The sequence below is a fragment of the Phaseolus vulgaris genome, chromosome 3 (genome assembly GCF_000499845.2).
Source record: "Phaseolus vulgaris cultivar G19833 chromosome 3, P. vulgaris v2.0, whole genome shotgun sequence".
NCBI lineage: Eukaryota > Viridiplantae > Streptophyta > Magnoliopsida > Fabales > Fabaceae > Phaseolus > Phaseolus vulgaris.
The window spans coordinates 13,573,658-13,596,646 of NC_023757.2; the positions used below are offsets into that span (position 1 = coordinate 13,573,658).

Here is a 22,989-nt window from a genome sequence, read left to right on the forward strand (position 1 = left end):
TGAGACAAAATGAACATTGAACTAGAATATCATGCGGCGAAATATTCCCAAAACATACAGGTAAGTCGATGATGCTGATGCAACACGAGTTTACAATAAATACACATAGACTAATAAAGCATAACCTATTCTATAGCAAAGTTCCAAAGTGAAAAACACAACTGCTTCACTAATCTCCGGTCTATTGTATTTGCAGTACTTCCCGAAAAACATCAATTGCCACCATCAAAAAAGAACTCGTAATATGTCTAAGCTTGTGCATCGAGCTCCAAGAGTAAAGTTTGACTAATAGCATCAGATCCTGGCCCAGTGAATTGAATCGGACCTACAGTAAGGATTATCATGAGCGTTTCTCCACTTTAACATTAAAAGAAATTTAAACTTACCACGTTATTTTCTAGTTTCTAGCTAACAAAATCGACAACACAATTTTTAAACTAAAGAAAGGAGCATGGCAGGTGCAGAAAACAAACAGTGAATGCATAAACTGTCAATGCATACCTGGACTGATGTAGCGATTTTTTAGGGCCCACTCATCCCGCAAGGAGGCAAACTTTTGGAAGGGTGCCCCTGAAGATTCAATATGAAAAATGTATGAAATCGATCAGTATCCAATAAAATTGGAGCAGATTTTATTACAGAAACAATTATAATAATATCTGATATAGAAAAATCATTATTTATAAAGAACTGAAAATCTGCATACACGAACTTGAAGGTTGAGCAATCAACCATGTCATATGACAAGGTAAAAATTATTGACCCATAAAAAAGAAAATTTTCCCTCCTTCAATTCATTGCCATCCTTCCATGCGAGTGAAAAATATAGTTCCCAATAAGTTTGAGGAGCAAAAAAGGATGAACATATATACATACCTTCAAGCTCCACCATTGCCTTCTTGATCACAGGCTTGAATTTACCTAAAAGGAAAACCACACAATTTATTAAAAGAGAACATCAGAGAAAGCATTCAAATAAATTAAATTTATACAAATTCTCTTGAATTTTAACATTGCCATCTGTATCAAAAGAAAAAATTCCTCTGATTGATAGTCCATAAAATACGTCTAAAATATTTTCTAATTTAAAATAAATTAGTAGTGAATACCAACGATAAAACATTTGGGCATAAACATGGACCCAACCTTTTGTTGGTAAACTGTAAATAGAGTGGAAAGGTGAAAGATAGGTGGGAAACCCAACATAATGTGTTTGATTGAATGGAAATGAGAAGCGAGAAAAATTGTAAGTTGTGGGACTCATCAGTTATTTCCATTCTATTTCTCACGTTTATCTTTTCCTATTTTCCTTAAACTAAACACCTTCATTTTTACACTGTATTTTCCATCATCCTATTTCAGTATTTCTCACTTATTTCTTCCTTCCTACCAAATGGATCCTAAGTTTTGTAACATGGAGACAATGTCTCGTCTCGTAACAAATAAAATCCAAAAAAATAGGTATTGGGGCAAAGCAAAAACTCCAATAGATCACAATGCATACCATGTCTCCTCTCCACGTCCATCAGTGAAGTGAGTGCAGTTCCACCAACAGTCCACTCTTCTACAGGAGCACACAAATTTGCAACCTGTTCAAATATGCAAATCCAAATATTGAGTCTATCGCCCAAATATTACCAAACAAACCAAAATAAATCATTAAAACCAATCTAGAAGAAATATTTAATTTGATAATTAGAAGATAAATGAAAAGAGTATTGGCACAAACTGATGATATTAATCCAGTCTTCCCACTTTGCAGGAGGGCTGCAGCACCATAACCCAATGCATAGCAGTAAGAAGAATCAAAATTAGTTGGCAAGCCGCATCTCCCTTCATAGCTGCATATTTTAAGAGTACAGGTAACTACAAACTCTAACAAAAGAAGTCAAAGATAGTGATAGCTATTGTATGGTGGTCAAAAGAAAGTTTTCTTAACCCAGGATAAAGATAAATTATAAAGCATGAACATACATAGAACCTCTTATTTTTCTGTCTCATAGCAATTCATATCATCAAACCTTGCAACTCCAAGAAATCATCTAAATTAGATGGAGTACCCGAAAAAGTGAGACTGCCCCCTAAATCCCCCTTTATATGTGCCTTGTTGCTTTCTCTTCTCCAATTCAGTTTCAACCATTTGAATAAGCATTTTCTCTGTTTCAATCTTGGCAACCTAAATGGAAATAAATACCAACATTGATGTTCAGTCAAATTGCATTACAGGACAAGATAAACACAGCAAACATAGCACTATAACACAATTAAACACCTGAACATTTCCATGAGGATCTCTTTCAAGCATTAATTGTTCTTGAATTGCTTTAGGTAAAAGTTCAAAAAGATTTAATGACTGATCAGTGAGTTTCTTCTTCCACAGCCCTCCCTCATCCACGGTATCATGGGCCAGAATTTCATTGAGTTCTGCAATAAGGTGTTGGACCTGCAAACAAAAAGAATATAAAAGTGGCATCATTAAGATGTGCTTCCATATTGATTGTAGATGAACAGGTCCAAAGCATCATCACATGGGGAGAAACGAATGTTTATGATTAGCAATATCTACCTCTGGAATGAAATCAATTAGACCTTCAGGGATAAGAATGACCCCATAGTTATAATTATCCTCTGCTCTTTTAGAAATGATATCCACAATGTAGTCAGTGACATCTTTCAGCGTCATCTTCTTGGTAGCAACCTGAAATAAGATATTTCAGGTGTCAAATCAAATTTTTGATAGAGAGCCCTGACAAGTCACTGATCAAACACTAGATAAAATGATAAGATTTATGAGAGACCTCTTCTCCAATAATAGTAATGTTTGGATGAGTTTGCAAAGCACATTCCAGTGTAATGTGTGAAGCTGCACGTCCCATCAGCCGAACAACTACATACATGTGGCCATCTCTTACCCAATGCTTGAAACTCAGTAGTACAGCAAAAATGAACAGGTACACACAGTGCATGCATGAGAGAGAGACTGTGTGAGAGCACTATGACTTAATAAAATGCCATGAAATTTAGAGAGTTTCTCTGTCGTGAATTGTGTGTTTAATCACACAAGTAAATACTTCATTTATAATCATTCAAAGTATAATATAGGGAAACCTAATCATGGATAATAATGGAGAATATCCCTCATTATCAGGTGTACATATTTCCCTTATAATCATATCTTTTACATTTCCCTTAAGTTGCAACATATATTTCATGAGTCAAGCTTGTTAAAAATGTGATCAATATGAGAGTTCTTCAGGGATTTTGCGAGCATGTTCGCAAGTTGGTCCCTGTAGTTGACAAAGTCAATGATGATTTCTTGTGAGCACCTCCTCTCATAGAATAACAATCAATTTCTACGTGTGCAGTCCGCTCATGGAAGATTGGGTTTGATGCAATGTGAATGGTGGCTTTATTCTCATATATTAGCAGAGTATCATGCGTATCTCCAAATTTTAATTGATGGAGAAGTTGCTTAAGCCATGCACTGATCTAGAACTTGTTTTTGCTTCTTGCTCCTCCAAGAAATCAAGTTCCCCACATGAGAAGAAAATATCTAGAAGTGGACCTCTTATCTAATGGTGTTCTCATCCAATCAACCAAAATAACAAACAATTTTGAAATTACCTTTTTAAGCATATATTAAACCTCAACCTGGTACATTTGTTGATGTATCAAAGGATGTATCACAACATTCTAATGCCTATCACATGGGGCCTTTAGGAATTGGTTAACTACACTAAATGCATATATGATGTCTGATATAGTGAGAGATAAGTAATTAAGTTTGCCTACTAGACAACAATTTCTTCCAAGGTCTTTCCATGGCTCCCCCTAACCCGAAAGAAGCTTCAAATTAGGATCCACAGGACTATTCCTAGGGCGACAATCAATCATACTAGTCTAAGTCCAAATGTCTACTATTGCCGATAAAAAAAAACAAAAAAAAGTCCAAATGTCTACAACATACTTCTACTGCCAAATGATAATGCCAAATCATGATTGTGCAACTTTGATGACAAGTACCAAACTGGACCCAAGTCCTTGTCCTGAAACTGACTATGATGGTGAGACTTGAGTAAGAGAATGCCATTGAAAATGTTTCCTCGCTAGTGATGACAATGTCATCAATATATAGAAGATAAATGCAAATGCCAAATGGAGAATGAAGTGAAAAAATCAAGTGATCAACTTCACAATGAGCCATACCAAACTCAAGCAAAACCAAGCTTAAATAGTTGAACCAATCTTGGAGAGATTGCTTCAAACTGTAGAATGGCAAAGCATACAATCAAGATGTAAGTCACTAGAGACTATAAATTGAATGGTTGATCTATGTACAATTCTTCTAGAAAGTCACAATGCAGAAAGACATTTTTTTTATGTCCAAATGGTGATGAGGCCTACGGTTGATGACATGGCAAGAAAAAGTCAGACAAAGGTAGGTTCATCAGTTCTCTTAACTTATCAGTTCGTAAAATTTTAATTTTGCAACCAAACGAGGTTCCAATTTCAACAAAAAAAACTTCGAAAAATAGAGAAAACATCAAAACTATTATTCACTAAAAAAAAAACCCAAGTACAATAAAAGAAATCATTCATAAAGATGACAAATTAAAAATGTTGTAATATGGAATAGACACAATTAGGACCCCAAATATTATAGTGGACTAAAGCAAATGGTGACACAACAAACACACTTATTAACACAAAGACCATGACTGGTATGAGTATGTTTACCTAGTTGATGCAATTCACATTGAAAGGACTTAATGGCAGAAAAATTAGGAACAAACACAATTTTTCGACCCTCAGGTGCCAAAGACATTGATGTACAAGAACTAGAGAGGCAAAAGAGATAGAGGCCATCAAAGGGATAATATGATATGATCCTCTAGACTCATGTCCTGCTCCATTCCGTTCACTATGTCAATCTAGTACAAGAACAAAATTATTAACAAATACAATAGAATAATCAAGAATGCAAGTACGTTTGCTAATAGATATTAGATTATATGGACATCCAAGGATAAGTTAGAGAAAGTTTAAAGAAAGTTAAGGAAGAATATTGGTTTGTTTAATGCCTCAAACTTTAACTTGAGAGTCAGCTGCAAGAGTAATAGAAGACAACGAATATGAAAAGGTCAAGGAAGAAAAACGGGATTGTTTACTAATCATATGATCTAAGGCACTGCAGTCAAGTATCCAAGGTTCAAGAGAGGAGGACTGAGAAACAAAAGTTATAGGATTATTGAACCATACAACAACTAAAACAAATGACGCAGTTTGGAGTGTTTTCAAAAGTATAAGGAATAGACAGATGCAATAAGTGTTGAACCACATCGCAGGTAGGAACAATAGAACTCAAGAGAATTTGATTACAAACAACTTCAATATTCGACGATAGTCCAACAAGAGCTAGTAGCATGAAAAATTGACTTCGTTGATTGTAGAATGTCTCTACGTCTGTAGTAAAGGGAACAAGAATAGAATATTTTGCAATAGGTGATTAAGCTTTCCAAGATATGCTTGCATGTCCATGTTCTCCAACTTGATATTCGTCGAGTAGGTGAGTACACCGTAGAAACAATGAACATTGTTTGAATAAACTTCCTTGGCCTTCATCATCCATCATAGAAAGTCATAAAGGCCTAACACTATTGGGGGCAAGAGAGAATCAAAGGAAACTACATAAAGTGGTGTAAATTTGCTTGAGGTTGCTTAACAATAAGAACAACGGAGGTCATAATGGTCAAATGACAAGTCTTGCCTTGGCCTTGAAATCATAGTTGGACACTAAAGGCCCAACTGATGTAGTTTGTTGTCCCAGTGAGTTTTTCGCATGGGATCAGTGGTACGTTGGTGGAAGTCATGAGATTGAGTGGAAGCCATGAAGTCAAATAGTGTCAGTGCCAAATGAAGCCCAAAAGTTGTTTTCCGAAAAAGGAGAAGTATTAAGAAGTGGACTTTAAGCCTAACTCAACCCCATAAAACCGGCTCATAGGATTGAGGTTTGCACCCACTTATATACAATGAAAGGCTCTAATCTCTAGTCGATGTGGGATCTCCAACACACCCCCCTCACGCCGAGACTGCCAACTCGTGCGTGAGACTATATATTATGGGTGGTCCGATAGCGGGTGACACGATAGGCCCAACAAATACTCGCTAGGATAGGCTTGAAATGGCTTTGATACCATATTAAGAAGTGAACTTTAAGCCTAACTCAACCCCATAAAACCGGCTCATAGGGTTGAGGTTTGCACCCACTTATATACAATGAAAGGCTCTAATCTCTAGTCGATGTGGGATCTCCAACAAGAAGCATTGCAGGGAGGTCCCAAAAGACGCTAATGTAAGGGGGGTGCGTGAGACAACCTCGTCAAGGAGAGGCACAGGACATGCAGTGGAGTTAGACAACAATTCTTGCACGATGGTGGTTGATGCAAACTTTGGTTGTGTTAGCTCGTAGGAGAAAGCGGGCTCATTGATGGTGAAAGGAGGATCGCAGTGACACCATAAAGAGTTTCTCTATTGTTGTGAATTGTGTGAATGATCACACATGTAAATCCTTTATGTATAATCATTCAATGTATAATATAGGGAAACCTAATAATGGATAATGTCCCTCTCATTATCTGCTGTACATATTTCCCTAATCACTAAGATCAAACCATATCTTTTACAAAATTAAATGAACCTTTCAACAAGAGTAAACCATGCACACAAATATAATTCAAGAGAATCAAAAGTAGCAAAATCACATAGCAAGAGATTTGTTGACACAATGCAAGGGAGTTTATGGTATTGTTTGGTTGAGAGGAGGGGCCACAATGGGGGAGGATGGAAATGATAAAGGGAAGTGGGAAAAGAAAAGTGAATAAATAATTTTAAAAAAATGGAGACAAATTGTATTATCTCTCTTTTTGTCACTTCTCCATTTCTCTTCAACCAAACAACTTAGGTTTCTACTTTATTTTTCATCTATTCCTCCACTCTTCCAATTTATTTCCATCTAACCTATTTCTCTCTTGTCTATCAAACAAATCATAAAATTCACATGGGTGAACAAGATATCATATAAACATGGTATTTGAGTCAAAAGAATATGGAATAAGCAGCAACTAATGACCTTTAAGCCTAGTATTATACTTTTATCGTCACAGACTTCAGATTTAGAATAAAAAAAACATTGAAACTGACTTCAGATTTTTGCATCATAATAAAAAGAAGTGATACTGGCATTTGGTAACTGAATTCCAATATGTAAAACTAATGGAAGCAAACTACTAGCGAAAACAATCAATATCTGAATGTCCTAAGTGAAGCATTAAAGATTGGTAACCACGACTCAGCAAAGCATCCAGTCCATAATTACTATAGTTCTAAAAAATTTCCAACTTTTTTCAAATACTAACAATGGTAATATTTTCCAGTTGATCGAGCATCTATCATAACATTGCCAATCATTTCTGCATAAATCTGCATAAAAAAGTAAACTGGGTCAGACCACGCAAGCTTGAAATGTATATTTAAAAGGGGAAAGCTGAAGAATATGCACTATAAATCATTATTTAGAGCATTATTGGGAATGGGGTAAATTGCTTTTCTCACATGTTATAAAAGATTAGACCAATACATAATTACAAATGCACAGGGAAGACTAACTGTATAGTTTCATTCACCTTGCAAGCTGTATCAAACCCAAAACTTGTGGGAACTTCTTTGCATTTCAAATCACCATCAATGGTTTTAGGGCACCCAATCACACGAGTTTTAATATTTTTACTCCTGTATAATCCAAATCAGACAAACAATAGTTAAACAGAAACAGTGTCATATTATGAAAGGTAATTTTTTTTCTCTAATGTGTATATGCCAAACAATTTTATACAATCAGACAGCTAAAAGACCATTGAAGACCAATCACAAACTAACAACAATGTTTTTGTTCCTGGACAAGTAAGGATCCAAAAAAAAAATTCAAAGGGGTATTGAAGACCCCAACACTAGAAATTGCATTGGACCTCAATGCTAAAGACCACTACATGCGTATAAAAATTTAAATATTGGGGAATCCCAGTTCCTGGATATAGATCATGACAAAAGTAAAATTCCATTCATAGAAACCTGAAATACTCAGCAAGTAGGCATGCATTTGTGTTTGAGTCATCTCCACCAATAACAACAAGGCCGTCCAAGTCTAGCTTCTGCACTGTTTCTTCAGCTTGTCTAAACTGTACATTTAAAATAAATTATTATTCAAACTTGAAGATGTACGAGAGTTCAAATGAACAATCTAAACAGCAGAGTGACAGATACAAGTAAGCCAACCTGCTCTGGAGTTTCAATCTTATCCCTCCCACTACGAATCATGTCAAAACCACCCTGCCAACAGAACTTATTCCTATTAGCCGACACAATCTCCTGATTGTTATTTCTAGGGAAAAATAGCAACATGTCAAAACCACCCTGCCAATAGAACTTATTCGCACTAGCCATCACAATCTCCTGATTATGATTTCTAGGAAAAGAAGCAACCACAGAAGGGCATCTCAATTGGAAACATTTACACACGAGTCACCCATAGAAGGCATGTCAAAAGCATTAAGTTTACAGCATCAGATTCAGAAGTCAAGAAATGCAAACAACATCATCACAGTGGAAGACAGATGTTTATCCAGAAACCTTATTTGAAGAAAACAAAAGACCGATATCACCAGTTAAAGAGTCAATGCACAAAGGGAATATGCGAAGCTCCAAGTAGCAACTACTAAATTTGTATTCGAACAATGAAATTAATAATAATAAAAAAAAAATGACGACGACAAATTGTGTCAAACTACACTTGTAGAAAGTGGTAACTAGGAAAATAAACCTGATTTCTATAAGGATAAATATAGTCTGAGGTGAGTTCAACGTATTTGGACTTCATGATGCCAGCTGGACCACCCCTGAAACCATATAATGTGCTTCCTTCTGCTTTGTCTTGCAGGTAATCTAAAATGAAAACCAAACGTTCAAATTGAAACCTAATAAACCGCATAAACCTAAACAACATACACATTCAACACACTGATTAAATTTAATTGAAATGTAAATTATCCTTTACCGAAGATTCCAGAAATCACATTGTGACCGCCGGGAGCCTGACCACCGGACAGAACCACGCCAATCTTCAGCTTTGGATTCGCATGCAGAGCATGGGAATCACTCGGCACCAAACTTGCAGACGGTTGCCCAAACAGGTTCGGAAACAGCTTCGCGATCTCATCTGCAAAAGAAGAGATACAGAGAAGATCACAAAATTACATTGAAGTGGAACAGTTGACGGAAAATTGAAGTAGCGAATGGGAGGAAGAGAGACCAGGATTGCCGGCGGCGGTGCTTTGGTGACCGTCGACGATGACGAAAGGGTTTTTGAGAACGGAGGGGAGAGGGAGGGCGTGGTCGATGCGGCTGTTTTGGACCTCGCTGTAGACGGCGGCGAATCGGCCGGTGTCAGAAGGAGGAGTGACTCTGGTGCCGGGAAAGCCGCCGTTGATTGCGAAAGACGGTGCCATTGAAATTTGTTGGAGAAAGTGAGTTGGTGTTGAAGTGAGTAACTGTGTGAAGTGATCAGTGCAAAGTGCGAAATGTGAAATGCAAAATGAAGCGCTTACCTAACTTTAACCCAAAATAAATAATATAAATAAAAAGGAATAAAGATTAGGCTTACCAAACTATAATTATCGTAATCGTTTTGTTTTGGGTAAAAAGAGATTATATCAGGATTCGATTAGACACGATACTTTAGAATCGTGAGGTAACGACATTTTGTTGGTGAAGCTTTTGCGCTCTGAATGCGTTATGAATTGTTTTAGAAGCATCGATAGGTAATTCGCATTTCGTCGTCAGTTTTGGCCTGTTTTGTTACCCGCGGTTTTACGGTAACGGCGATTAAACGTGCGTTCACACTTCAGTATCTAGTTTTAAAAAAAGAAAAGCAAAATCTGATAATGTGAATAGCTTTTGATTTTAATTATTATAAAAAAATATTTACTTTTATTTTCCAGAATTAAAAAAAAATCGCCTTTAATCCTAATATTATATTACACTAGTTAGTTGTGTTAAAAAAATATTTCAAATGTAAATTATACTAGTATGGTATAGTGTTAACATGGATTATACTAGTTGGTTTGGGAAAAAGGATTTTTATTCAAATTAATTGAGATTAGTATAGAAATGTATTCTCTCGGCTAGTTATTTTTCTTATGTTTTAAAACGAGGAAAACAAAGAAGGTATAACGAGAATATATTAATTTAATTGTAAATTATTATCTGTTAAATTTTATAGTAATTATTCTAAACATTATATCAATAACTATTTTTTAATGATTAACAGCTTGAAAATTGTGTAATGACAATTTATAATTTATAAACTCTTTTAAAATTATATCTTTCAGAACTGAACTTACTAAAATATTTTGGTTAAATACGTTTTTTTTCTCGTTGACTTTATTGAAATTGCTTCTTTCAATAAATGTCAGTAATTTTAATTTTAATTTTTAATAAAAATATTAATTTAATCTGAAAATAACTCGGTTATTTTTTAATTAACAATATTAATTAATTTTAAGAGTTTCATATATGTCAATACCTTTAATTAAAAAATAGTAACGGGAATTTGTTTAGTTTATATCCACTCAATGTTTAAAGATAATAACTACAACAAAATAAGTTATTGAGATTTTAGAATATTTTTTTAATAAAATTCTTTTAGAGGTTGATTTGTAACGTTTAGTTTTAAAACAAAAAAGAAAATGGTAAAAAAACAAAAACAAAAACAAATTGTGTTAAATTGATGGTAGAGTTAGATATTTGAATTTCGAGATGAATTTAACACACTCATGTTTATAACTTCGAATAAACATGGCATATTTCCTAAGTTTAATATATGCTTCCATGATGACATATTTCCTTGATTTGATATCTTATACCACCTTCAATGATTTCTAATAACTATTCAAGGGTTTTTCTTGTAACTTAAGAATCACCAATTTCTACTTTTAGATATATTTTATTTATTTATTTACAAAGCTAGAATACAATTATTAGCATGTTATTAACCATTCAACGTTGAGTCATTCAATAAATATATCTTCAATCTCATGCATTGTAAAACATTTTTCGAAGAAACAATCTCAATTTTAAAACCGCATCAAGATATTTAAAATATATTTCAATATTTCACCCCATTTCTTCAAATATATTGAAACCATCAATCTTATTAACTTGAAATAAGTTAATTAATATTTTATATTTCATAATTCAATTATAATTATTTCACCAATTTGCCATCTTTTTTTTATATATATTTTATCTCACTAAGATATTTAATTTTCACATGATTTTATCAATTATCTAAATATTTAAAAAATATTGTTGTATTTATAAATTATGATCATTTTATTACTACTTTCAAGACGATACCATTTATATTAAGATGATAATATATTGTGATTGCTTATAAATTATTATTCATTAATTCTAAGTATTACCCTCATATAGTTGTATTATTCCTAAAATATCATCAACAATATAAATTTTCATTATTTATCTTTATATTTAGGATTATTGTACTAATGTATTCTTACATATCATGTTATGGTCCAAGAGGAGGTAGCAAAGATCAAGATAAAGCACAGATGAGCAAGTCAATAACAAGGAGTAAACTCAAAAGACATAGCACCGAGCCTAAATATTTTGATGACTATAATTGCAATATTAAAGACAAAATGAAGTAATAGTTGAGAATCTATAGGGCAGAATAATATTTTCTCAAGTTGTTAGGATATCTCATAGATTTGTTTTTTTTTTTTTCTTGAGACATGTCCTTTTTGGAATGTTTACTCTTTTTTTGCTATATGTATGAGAACCTTTCATAAAAATAACAACAGAGAATTATTCAGTCCTTTTATTATCTTTGGAGGAAGCTTAACCTGTAATATAGGCATTTCATTTTGATGCTTTCGTTGAGAAACGAACTCAAGGAGACACCATGTTTGTGTAAAAAAGTGATGAAAGAATAGATTTCATTATGCAATTATTAGAAAGCTAGAAAACCTTTCAGGAAGCAATGGATACTCGCACAACCAATTTGGAAACCCAAATGGCACTTCAAATTGGAGTCTGAGAGATCGCGACTAACGATTTCACCCTTCAATCTTTTACTTGAACCTTTTTGAAACTGGATATGTTCAATTTTGATGGATGTGAACCATTAGCATATATTTTCAAAATCAAGCAGTTTTTTTACTACCACCTGACTCCATAGGACCAAAGGCTTCAATTGGATTCTTTTTCCATGGAAGGAGCAACCCTTACTTGGTTTTAGTGGATGCATGACAACAACCTAATCTCAACTTGACAGAATTTTCTGCATGCTTTAGATGTTCGTTTCACACCGTCACATTTTGAAGACCCAAAAGGACCCATGTTCAAACTCTGCCAAATCTCAACCGTTCGAGAACACCAAAATCAGTTTGAATCACTAGTAAATTGTATTATGGGACTACCTCCTCCCTTCTTCAGTTGCTTCATCTGTTTGCAAGCAGGTACCATTACAGTTGGGCTCTCACACATTTTCTGTTGATTTGTATACATCAACATTAAGTGGGGTCGAGATCGTATTAGGGGTACAATGGTTGACAACGTTGGGGTCGGTGTTAACTTACTATGAACAATTGACAATGAAGTTCATTAGAGAGGGGAAATTAGTTTAACTCAAGGGCCAACACCGAAAACACCTCAATAAGCCACTATACATCATATCAAAAGGATGATTGCTACCAATGACATAACAGAATATTTCAAGTTACAATTGCTTCCTCCATAGAAGAGCTTCATAAACCTTCGTCGAGACCAAAAATTGATGAAATACATAGTAAATACCCCCAATTATTTGAGGAACCGCAGGGCCTTCCTCATATTCATGCAACTGATCATCATATTCCCCTCTTGGAAGGGTCAAATATAGTAAATGTCAGACCCTAAAAATATCCATATTTTCATAAACACGAGATTGAGCGTCAAATCAAAGAAATGATGGCCGAGGGAATTATACAACTAAGTAATAGTGTTTTATCATCTCCAATGTTGCTAGTACCAAAGAAAGATGGATCATGGCGGTTTTGTGTTGATTATAGGTCTCTCAATGCGATTACTATAAAAGATCGATTTGCCACCATCAATTGAAGAATTGATCGACGAACTCCATGGGAAACAATGATGTTCAAAGCTGGATTTACGCTCCAGGTATGATGCAACCTAACTTGACAAACACATGACGAAGGACACCACAGACTCTTCACAACTAGGTCAGTCATCTCAACATACAAGATAATGCCCCACCAAACCTCAGAAGAACCTCAACAGAGGGACAAACGGACATAAACCATAATACCAACTACTGTACCTTATAGTCTTCTTACAAGACAAGTTAAGTAAATAAATTGGGTTCACTTTGGGGTTCAATTAGAAGAATAAGTTAGAAGAGGGTGTACTTAGTATATTGGGCTTGTGCCAAACACACATTAACCTAGCTTCTAAAAATACACCTTAATCTAGATTCTAGAAACACACCCATGGGCTCACCTTTGACCTAGACTATAGAAGACTTCCCCATGTGCTCACATTTGACCTAGTTTCTAGAAGCGTGTAGTCATTTATACTCTTACCCTTCCTCTCTTCCTCTCTAAGACACTCTTATCTATAAATAGGGTACCTCGCCTCTTGTAAATCACACTTGAATTTGAATATAGAAAAGAAACTCTGCTTGAGTGATTAGTGAGCTTTGTCTCCTAAAGATTCTTTGGTCTTATCTTATAAGTGTAGTGCACTTTAAGTGGTGGCTCTTCACCACTCATCTTGGAGTCTTCCACCTTCCAAGTGGCGTGACCACTTTCCTTTTTCCATAAGCTTCTTCATATCTTTTTACTTTTATTCTTCCATTCCTTACGGTTATCTTCATTGTTTGTGTTATCTTCTTTTCCATTTGGTCTATATTGTTCTTTATCTTTTGCTTCTTAAATTTCGCACCTCATCTTCATCACCACCATATAATTGTGTTTTCTCTTTTTCTCTCTAGAAGAGAACCTTCACACCTACTTTAACCACTTGGTTAAGTTCGTGTCCAGTGGCAATCTTTTTTGAGCTTATCACCATATTCTGCTTAATTCAAAAATCCTAAACAAAGTGAAACCTCTAAAATGTGCAATCCTAAAATCAACTCACATCAGGGTACCACCAGATTAGACTAAACACAGGTGACACTCAAAAAATTGCTTTTCGTACTCATGAAGGTCACTATGAATTTTTGGTGATGTCCTTTGGGTTGTGTAATGCACCTGCTTCATTTAGTCAACTATAAATATATTGTTTCAACCCTATTTGTGTAAGTTTGTTATAGTCTCATTTGGATATTGTTTTTTAATACCTTATGACTAATCAATTTTTTCTCAAGAGGAACAAGTGTGTGTTTTCCCAAGAATCAATAGAGTACTTGGGCCATATAATATCCAGGGATGGTGTTGACCCAGATCCTAAGAAAATTCGTGCAATGATTGCTTGGCCGACACCTACCACCATTAAACAATTGCGTGGATTTTTGGAGTTGATGAGTTTTTATTAGAAGTTTGTTCAACACTATGCTTTTATAGTTTATCCTCTCACTAACCTACCGAAGAAAGACTCGTTTACTTGGTCTGAAGAAGCGCAACGATCATTTGACCAGCTAAATGATGCTATGACTAATACTCCCGTGTTGATGTTGCCTAACTTCCAAGAGGATTTCATAATAGAAACAAATCGGGACAAGGGATGGGAGCAATTTTGATGCAGAATAACCACCCAATTTTTTATTTTAATAAAAAAAAATTCCCAAAGTTTCTTTCAACTTCTACATGTGTTAGGGAGTTGCATGAAATCACACAACTGTCAAAAAATGGTGTCTTACCTTCTGGGCAGAAAATTCATCATTCATACAACAGAGTCTTCGGGAATTGATGACGCAAGTGGTGCAAATGGCTGAACAAAAATACTACTTGTCCAAATTGATTAGGTATACTTATGAAATTATGTATAAACCAGGAGCAAGTATTAGAGTAGTTGATCTATGAAGCATAAACACAGATACAACACGAACACTGATACAGTTAAACTGAAAATCACAGGACATGAGACACAACATATATATATATATATATGTGTGTGTATTATGTTATTTAAGGTTATTTTTATTTTATATTATAATATACTATATTTATTTAAGGTTATTTAATATTTTTTTCCCATTTTTATATGATTATTATAAAAGATATTATCTTTAATAAAAAATAATTTACTATTTAAAAATAGATTTAAATTATAAGAAATAATTTATGTTTGTAATATAGAAATAAAGTTTGTTCCCGCCGGTTGACCAGGGTCGTCTTTATGCGTGGCTCGTCCTCGCGAGCTAGGGCACCTTCGTTCTGCTCCGTCTGTGGGTACCTGAAAAGAAGTGAACAAAGGGGCGCTCTCGCGGCCGTTTGCACTCCGACGATCAAGTCAGCTAGCGAGAAACATCAAAGGGGACACACCTCCGTATCGGAACACCGTGACTGGATGCTCTGAAGATGGTCGAAAATACTGAATAACGAATACTGTGTGCCCTAATTGTCTGTGCGCACAGTGGGTGCGCCGTGAAACAACTAGGGTTTGTGACTTTGTGTAAACTGTGAGAATTAGGTCAAAACTTGGATCCCTTTCAAACGTCCCAAGGCCCCTTTTTATACACCTCCCGCATTTAAAGCGCGTTAAAGCGCATTGAAAGTGTATAAAAATATGCCTTGAAACATTTGATACGTAAAATAAATTAACGCGTACCTTAGCGAACTTTCAGGAGAATATTGATATTCCAGTGCTTATTGTCACGTGTTCTTCTGACTTGATCGTTATTCTACGCAGAGAGCCTCACAACGTCGTATCCCAACTTAGGGTTATTCCATTGTGCGAGTCCTCTTTCCTCGAAGTGCATCTGGCGCATGGGGTGACTTTCTAGGTGCCAACTCAGACCCCCCAACCTCTAGTCACTTCCCCTGGGAGTGTATCTACCTTCCTCTCGCACTAAGCACGTGGCTTGCCCCTGGGCGTGGCCCTTTCATGGGTCGTATCTATCCCAGGGGCCTCCCAGCGGTGGCATGAGTACTTCACGAGTCAGGTTATTCCCTACTGGTACTAGAACTATGGCCTTAAAGCCACCTTTCTCTTCTCTTTGTTACTGTTTTGGGCTACGTCTTAACCTGGTGACACCCTCTCTTGGCGACGCCTTACTTTGGCGATGCTTCATTTTGGGCGGCGCCTCATTTTGGGTGATGCCTCGTCTTGGCGACACCTCATGCTGGCGTCGCTTCCTCTTGGCGCCACTTACTCTTGGCGACGCCTCAAGCGGTCAGTCTGTCGACTTCCTTCCTTGGCCTCCTCGAATGGTCTCACTATATGTTGACTTTGACTTAATCGTTGACTTTGACTTTGGTCAACGTCTGGGGACGGGACGGTACAAAGTTAAATAAAATAAAATATTTAAATTATAATAAAATGCAGAATATTATATAATTATATAATAAATCACATTTTAATTTAAATTGAAAACTATAAATTAAATAATAATATTAAATTCAAAATAAAAGGTAACTTTTGTTGGAACCCTCATCCTCTTTGTTTTGTACCTCTCTCTGCATCACCTCTCGCTGCTACCACTACCATAAAACTTCCCTCTACCGCATCGTCGTCATTGTGGCCACGTCGTCCATCTCCAAAGAAATTCTAGAGATCGTTCACGTTCCCCCGTCGCCCAGTGCCATCAACCGTTATCTTACTATACTTCATGGGGAGAGTAGGGAATTATGAGCTTATGCGAAACGACGTGGTCACTGTAATTCACGGCGTTGTCTTATCTTTTCTTGCTAGTTTTTTGTGTGACAAACATGTCCAAGGAGGTGGACCTTGTCATCTTCAGCATGTTCAAAAGTTGGATTGTGTCCAACCCAAGAAAGTGTGTTTGACATTGTGTCGTACATGTATCCGACATGTGTCTGAAACGCGGAAGCGAAGCTTTTGAGCCATGTCAGAGATTCATAATAGTCGATGCCTTAAGCAGGATAGATGGGAGTTCACCGCAAATGATGGGGTTGACTGTGCCACAATATGATTTGGTGTCGAAGATACAAGATACTTATAATGCAGACAGTTGTACCAACAAGTGCTTTGTTTCCCAAAGGAACATCCAAGATTTAAAATTGTAAAATGGATTATCTTTTATAATGAAAAGATTTACATTCCTTGTCAATCCCTTTTAAGCAAGTCCTTTTGAAGGATTTTCATGCCATACCAATTGTTGTTCATGCTGGAATACCTAAAACTTGTGAGCGATTCACTGATAATTTCTTTTGGAAAGGAATAAAAAAAGACATGGTTGAATTTGTTAAAGGTTGTGTTGTATGTCGCAAATCAAGTCGCCTACAAAATTACTTTATGGGTTATTGCAACCAATTTCTCCTCCCACTACAGTCTGAGAGGATATATCTCGTTACTTTGTCACAAGGCTCCCTTCTTACTAAAATTATTCTGTAATTTTAGTTGTTGTTGACAGATTTTCAAAGACAACTTATTTCAGCATGCTTCCAACAAACTTTTCAGTTGTTAAGGTTGTTGAATTATTTGCTTCCATGGTGTGCAAGTTATATGGCATGCCTAAAAGTATAATTTCTAACAGGGACCCTGTCTTTATGAGTAATTTCTAGAAATAATTCTTCCGAATGAGTGACACAAAATTGAGAATGTCCTCAACTTATCATCTACAAAGTGATGGGCAAATAGAGGTAGTTAACAAAATGTTGGAGCAAAGCTTTCGTCCATGTTGAAACGAAGTTGTGAGGAAAATATTTACACTGGCTAGAGTGGCACTGCAATTCAGCAAAGGATTCCTCCATTGGGGTTACCCCTTATTAGATTTTTTACCGTCAACCACCACCTTCGTTGTCCCAATATGTCATAAGAACTAGTCACAATGAAGTTGTGAATGCAAATCTTACAAAGTGACATGAGTTACTTGATAAGCTACGTTTCAAATTGCTCAAAGCACAATCTACCATGAAGTATTATGCTGATAAGAAGAGACTGCCTCACCCCTTCAAAGTGGATGATCAAATGCCAGTCCTTTTCGCATTCTCAAAGTTGGCCCAACGATTTTATGGTCCTTTTCGCATTGTCAAACAAATTGGGGAAGTGGCCTTTGAATTGGAATTACCTCTAGGAGTTCAAATTCATCCAATTTTTCATGTTTCAAATTTGAAACTATTCCATAATCAAAACGAGACACCAAAATTGGAACTACCATCAACAACTTTCAATAATCAACCAAAGTTGCAACCCCTTGTTGTACTTGATTGGTGAACTTTTGTAGATTTTGATGCAACAGAAGCATAAGTTTAGTGGCAAGGTTTATACCCTGAAGACACCACTTGGAAGAACCTTGACACATTGCTTAAGGACTATACAATATTGGACCTTGAGGACAAGGTGTTTGTTGAAGAGAAAAGGGATGTTATGGCCAAAGACGAGGTAGCAGAAGATCATGATGAAGTACAAATGAGAAGTCCAATAACAAGGAGCAAGCCCAAAAAACATAGCACCAAACTTAAATATTTTGATGACTATGACTACACTTGTTAAAGGCAAAATGAAGTAATGGTTGAGAATCTCAATTAGAATAAGGGGCAAAATGGTATTTTCTCAAGTTGTTAGGATCTCTCATCGTGCATATCACCAACAATAAAATTCTCAATATTTCTCTTTATACTGTCTTAAACTTTGTTGTAGTTTTCTTGAACTTGCATTACCTTACTAGAGTGAGTTAGCTTTATAATGTGATGCTAAGAAAAATATTGATGCATGGGGTAGCTATGACTTGTTGTAATGGAAAATATAAAGAAATGGAAATTACTTATGTTGCTTGAATGAGTCATACGTGCTCATTCATTATTTTCACCCTGTTGCTTATTCTAAAGAAAGCAAAAACTTGAGACAGTCTGGCTTCATGTTTTGGGTATTTTATGTATCTTTCATATCGGGGGGGACGTAGGCTTTAGCTTTATGATTAGTGTGTAAGAATGATTATAGCAACATGTGCTTCGAGGCATGCATAAACAATTTGGTTGTACTGATTAATGACATTTAATTACCTTCATGATGCAGACAAACGAGGATCATATTTTTCACAAAAATGGCTTACTCATCAATGATAATCACATGCTAATCACCTGGTGGCCTTTTGCTTTACGTAACAGTTTTGCTGCCTTTGTACATGTGTAGCCTACAAACACAAATCTCTTAAAGAGATTCTTAATTAGCTGTGTGTATCTTTTTTGGATTTTCTCCATAATTGATTACCAACCATTACACACAAAAGCACTTTGATGCATCTGAAATTTCGATTAACAAGAAACCAGAAACAAAAGCTAGGAAGTAGGAACTTGTTTGATTCATCTCTAGCATCTAATATTGGGAAAGAAGGCATCATTGAAGTATAATACAACGAATTTAGACATCTTTATCTCAACTACTAGTATACTTTAGCATTTGGCCATCCACTGCTTTCATAATTTTTCTCAATTTCAAAGAGAAACTGGGTCAAGGGGTGTGCTAAATTACTAAGCAAAGTGTGGTAGAGTTCTACAAGGCATGTCATCAACTAGCTCTTATTAAAGAGGTTATAATGAGTCACGCCCCTTCCTTATTGGTCAAATTTTAAAAGCTAGGACACCTAATAATATCCTAAAAGGGTTGAGATCATGATAAGTCTAGTTAAACATGATGATCTTTGGCTCAATTAACTAAAGGCATGTCCCCCATCTGCCCATCAAGCTAACACCTAGTCTATAGTTTTGAATGTTCATAAAACAAAACATAATCATTTACTCGCTGCTGTGCCCCACTTGTCAATTGTGCATAAGTGATTATTTTTACACAATTTTTTCCCTTCAAAGCATAGTCTGTGTCCTACAATGAAAGCTTCAAAGCAGCAGAAGCAGAATCAGGTCCAACAAAGAGGATGCAAGGCCTTGTGTTGCAGCTGCAGGTTCAGTGTTTCTTCTTCTGAAGAAGCAGAAAGCTCAGCCTCCGATAGGTTCCCTTCTGTTTCAAGCCTTGCACATGCCATGGTGCAAGAGAGACTTGACCAAATTATTAGAGAAAGGATGGAAGCTAGTCATGCAGAGAGAAGAAGACAGCAGAGCAGAGAAGGGACCAAGTTTGTTGTAATGGTAGCAATGGAGAAGAGCTCTTATGATCCAAGAGTAGATTTTAGAGAGTCCATGATGGAGATGATAACTGCCAACCGCCTTCAAGACGCCAAAGATCTTCGTAGTCTATTGAACTATTATATCTCCATGAACGCTACTGAGTACCACAGTCTTATACTTGAGCTTTTTCATGAGGTTTGTACTAATTTGTTCTTACCATGCAAATGTCATTGGTAATGAATGTGACTGCCAAATTAATTCATGAACCAAGCAAGCTGGGGATAGTTTAGTTTTTCTTTATATTACGTACAGATTCCATATGCATTATGTGGGAGCTTGCTATTTCACAAACAAAACAAGTGAAAGTTCGTCTATTTACATACAAAATATTAAGAAGTAAACTCAATCTTATAATTCGCGAGGTTTTCACTCAGTTATGAAATATTTTTATTTCTAGTAAATGTGGGAGATCTTATCAAAACTTTTCAACTTATGCGTAAGACTATATATTTATGGGTGTTCTAATAACAGATAGTCGGATAAGACTAACAAACTCTATTAGGATGGACTGTAAATGGCTCCAATAACATATCAAAAGTTGGACTTTAACCCTCTAACTCAACTTCATAAAATCCGTTTGAGGTTTTTGTATTCATTATAAACTATAAAATATCTTAATCTGTAGTTGATATCGGATCTTTAATACAAAACTACTTCAAATAACTTGAAAGTACAACTAGTTGAAAGGTAGGGTCTGAGATCTTAACAAATCCACTTTTATAAACGAAAAAGGAAAATCATTCATCAACATGGAGAAAGAGGCAGTGTCAATGAGTGATATGTGTAGTCTGATTATTACAACTGAACCACGGCAGTTATTTTTGTAACCCGAAAGAATCATTCACCCAAGCTTTACCAGCATTTGGTTTTGCTTTTCCATGCGGAAATTATTTATTGCTTGGTAAGGACGTGTCATGTAAACATGTACATCTTAAATAACTTCAGTGGTTAGCTGCTTTGTCCATGGCAATCTGAATGTTACTTTTACTAACACTTACACAAGCAAATAAGCCCAAGTTTGTGGCCATGTCGGTATAAAAGAGAAACAACATTTATAATAACTTACGTGATGGCGTTAATGTGATTCGTTTTTGTTTGGCAGAAGAGACATTGCATGCTGGCCCCTTGATCAAACCAAGCAGAAAATTATCCAGAAAATGCCTATAACGTCAATCTAAGGAGGTGATGTCACTAAAAAGTGTAGCCAACATTTACGTGTCAAATGGGAGTGGCCATTCATAATCTTCACAAGGTAGATACGATAGTAAACCACTACACCCAACCCTATCAATGCAAGACAAACACATGGAACTCTACACCATTTATTATCTATACTAACATAGTTACATTTATTTAAAATATTACAATAGATAAATTTTAATGACTATAGTAATATTTTTTTTTCATAAATGTTACAATAAACAAAAATACATATAAATTTTAATTACTATAGTAACAATTTTTACATAAATGTCACCATAAACAAAATAAATATTTTTATAAATAAATTTTGCAATAAATAAATTTAAACTATCTTTTAAATATCACCTAAATATGATGTTTTTTTTTAATTTTAAAAACTATCTCAACCTCTTCCTAAATCTCAATCTCGTTCTTGTAATTCTCTCACATTCTCGTTTTGGTCTTCTTCCTTTGTCTTGCTTGAATTCCTACATCAACTAAGCTTCTTAAGAGTTCTGTAAGTTAACTATATTGATTAGGGTATATTTTATAAAGAGGTAGTGTTTTCAAAAGGCTAAGCTTATTGAAATTGATTTTTTAATTAACTTTGTTGCTTTAATTGTTTAGAAACGTGGTAAGGATCTTCGTGTGCATCTTACAGTAAAAAAAGAACTCAACTAAATTTACCTCTCCATAAAATTTTCACCTTATTTTTTTTAATTTGGGCATTTCAGAGTACTGTTAAAAGATTTTACTATTTTTTTTCCTATGAAAATATTTTAAAACATGACTCGTGATTGATTTTTTTAGCTCTGATGACAGAAGTTTTTTCTTTGAAAAATAAAAAACTTCCAAAAAAGAGAGAGAAAAGTTGGATTTGTGAGACTAGAATATACTGAAAATTGTAATTTTGTATACTAGTAATTTAATGGTTTAGTTGATTGTCATTGCCTGATATTGATTAATTACTTTGAGAAGAAAGAAACATATTGTAATAAAATCGATTGGATCATGACAGAGTGAGAAGGTGTAAAGATGACACACTAAAGGAAGTAACAGAGTTAATGGATCTATTCTTTAAAAGTCAAACTCCTTTAGGAAGCAAAAAGGTGTTGGTCACATCTAATAAGATGACTTGTTGGGAAATTTCTAAGTTTTGACTTTTGGTTAGGAACAAATGCATCCTGGAAATAAAATGGTGTTTTATACCACTTAAATTATTACATTACCGTGCACGTATCTGTCTCCTTTATTTCCATCTTATGAACTCTAATTCTGTTATTATGACACTGCTTTTTGTTATATTGTTGTTTTTATTGTGTTTTATTATTATATATAGATGTTCATTTGCAATGTCGTTCATGCATTTCAGGCAGATTTTGCTACTTCTGCGATAGAATTTTTGCATAGTGTTGGTCATACAGCTTGA

The 22,989-nt window shown here is 35.2% G+C and overlaps 2 protein-coding genes across 3 annotated transcripts; one reads left to right on the forward strand and one right to left on the reverse strand.

Annotated features, from left to right (window-relative positions):
• On the reverse strand, window positions 1–9,964 carry LOC137806737 (pyrophosphate--fructose 6-phosphate 1-phosphotransferase subunit beta-like). Of its 2 annotated transcripts, XM_068606996.1 has the most exons (17): window positions 9,716–9,964; window positions 9,365–9,602; window positions 9,110–9,271; window positions 8,876–8,997; window positions 8,332–8,385; window positions 8,128–8,234; window positions 7,683–7,788; window positions 7,416–7,479; window positions 2,799–2,887; window positions 2,567–2,698; window positions 2,273–2,443; window positions 2,061–2,176; window positions 1,730–1,841; window positions 1,505–1,589; window positions 877–921; window positions 502–570; window positions 1–325 (listed from the first exon to the last, which is right to left on the reverse strand). In XM_068606996.1, the coding sequence occupies exons 2-17, from the start codon at window positions 9,558–9,560 to the stop codon at window positions 249–251; spliced, it is 1,707 nt and encodes a 568-aa protein (XP_068463097.1). In that variant the 5' UTR covers window positions 9,561–9,602; window positions 9,716–9,964; the 3' UTR covers window positions 1–248. The 2 variants fall into 2 exon arrangements, with proteins under 2 accessions (XP_068463097.1, XP_068463096.1); XM_068606995.1 differs by lacking the exon at window positions 9,716–9,964 and having other exon boundaries at window positions 9,365–9,659.
• Window positions 9,965–20,081: 10,117 nt separating this feature from the next.
• On the forward strand, window positions 20,082–22,989 carry LOC137839146 (probable transcription repressor OFP9). The gene is made up of 2 exons (XM_068648271.1): window positions 20,082–20,513; window positions 22,933–22,989. Exons 1-2 carry the CDS (start codon window positions 20,082–20,084, stop codon window positions 22,987–22,989), a joined length of 489 nt encoding a protein of 162 aa, XP_068504372.1.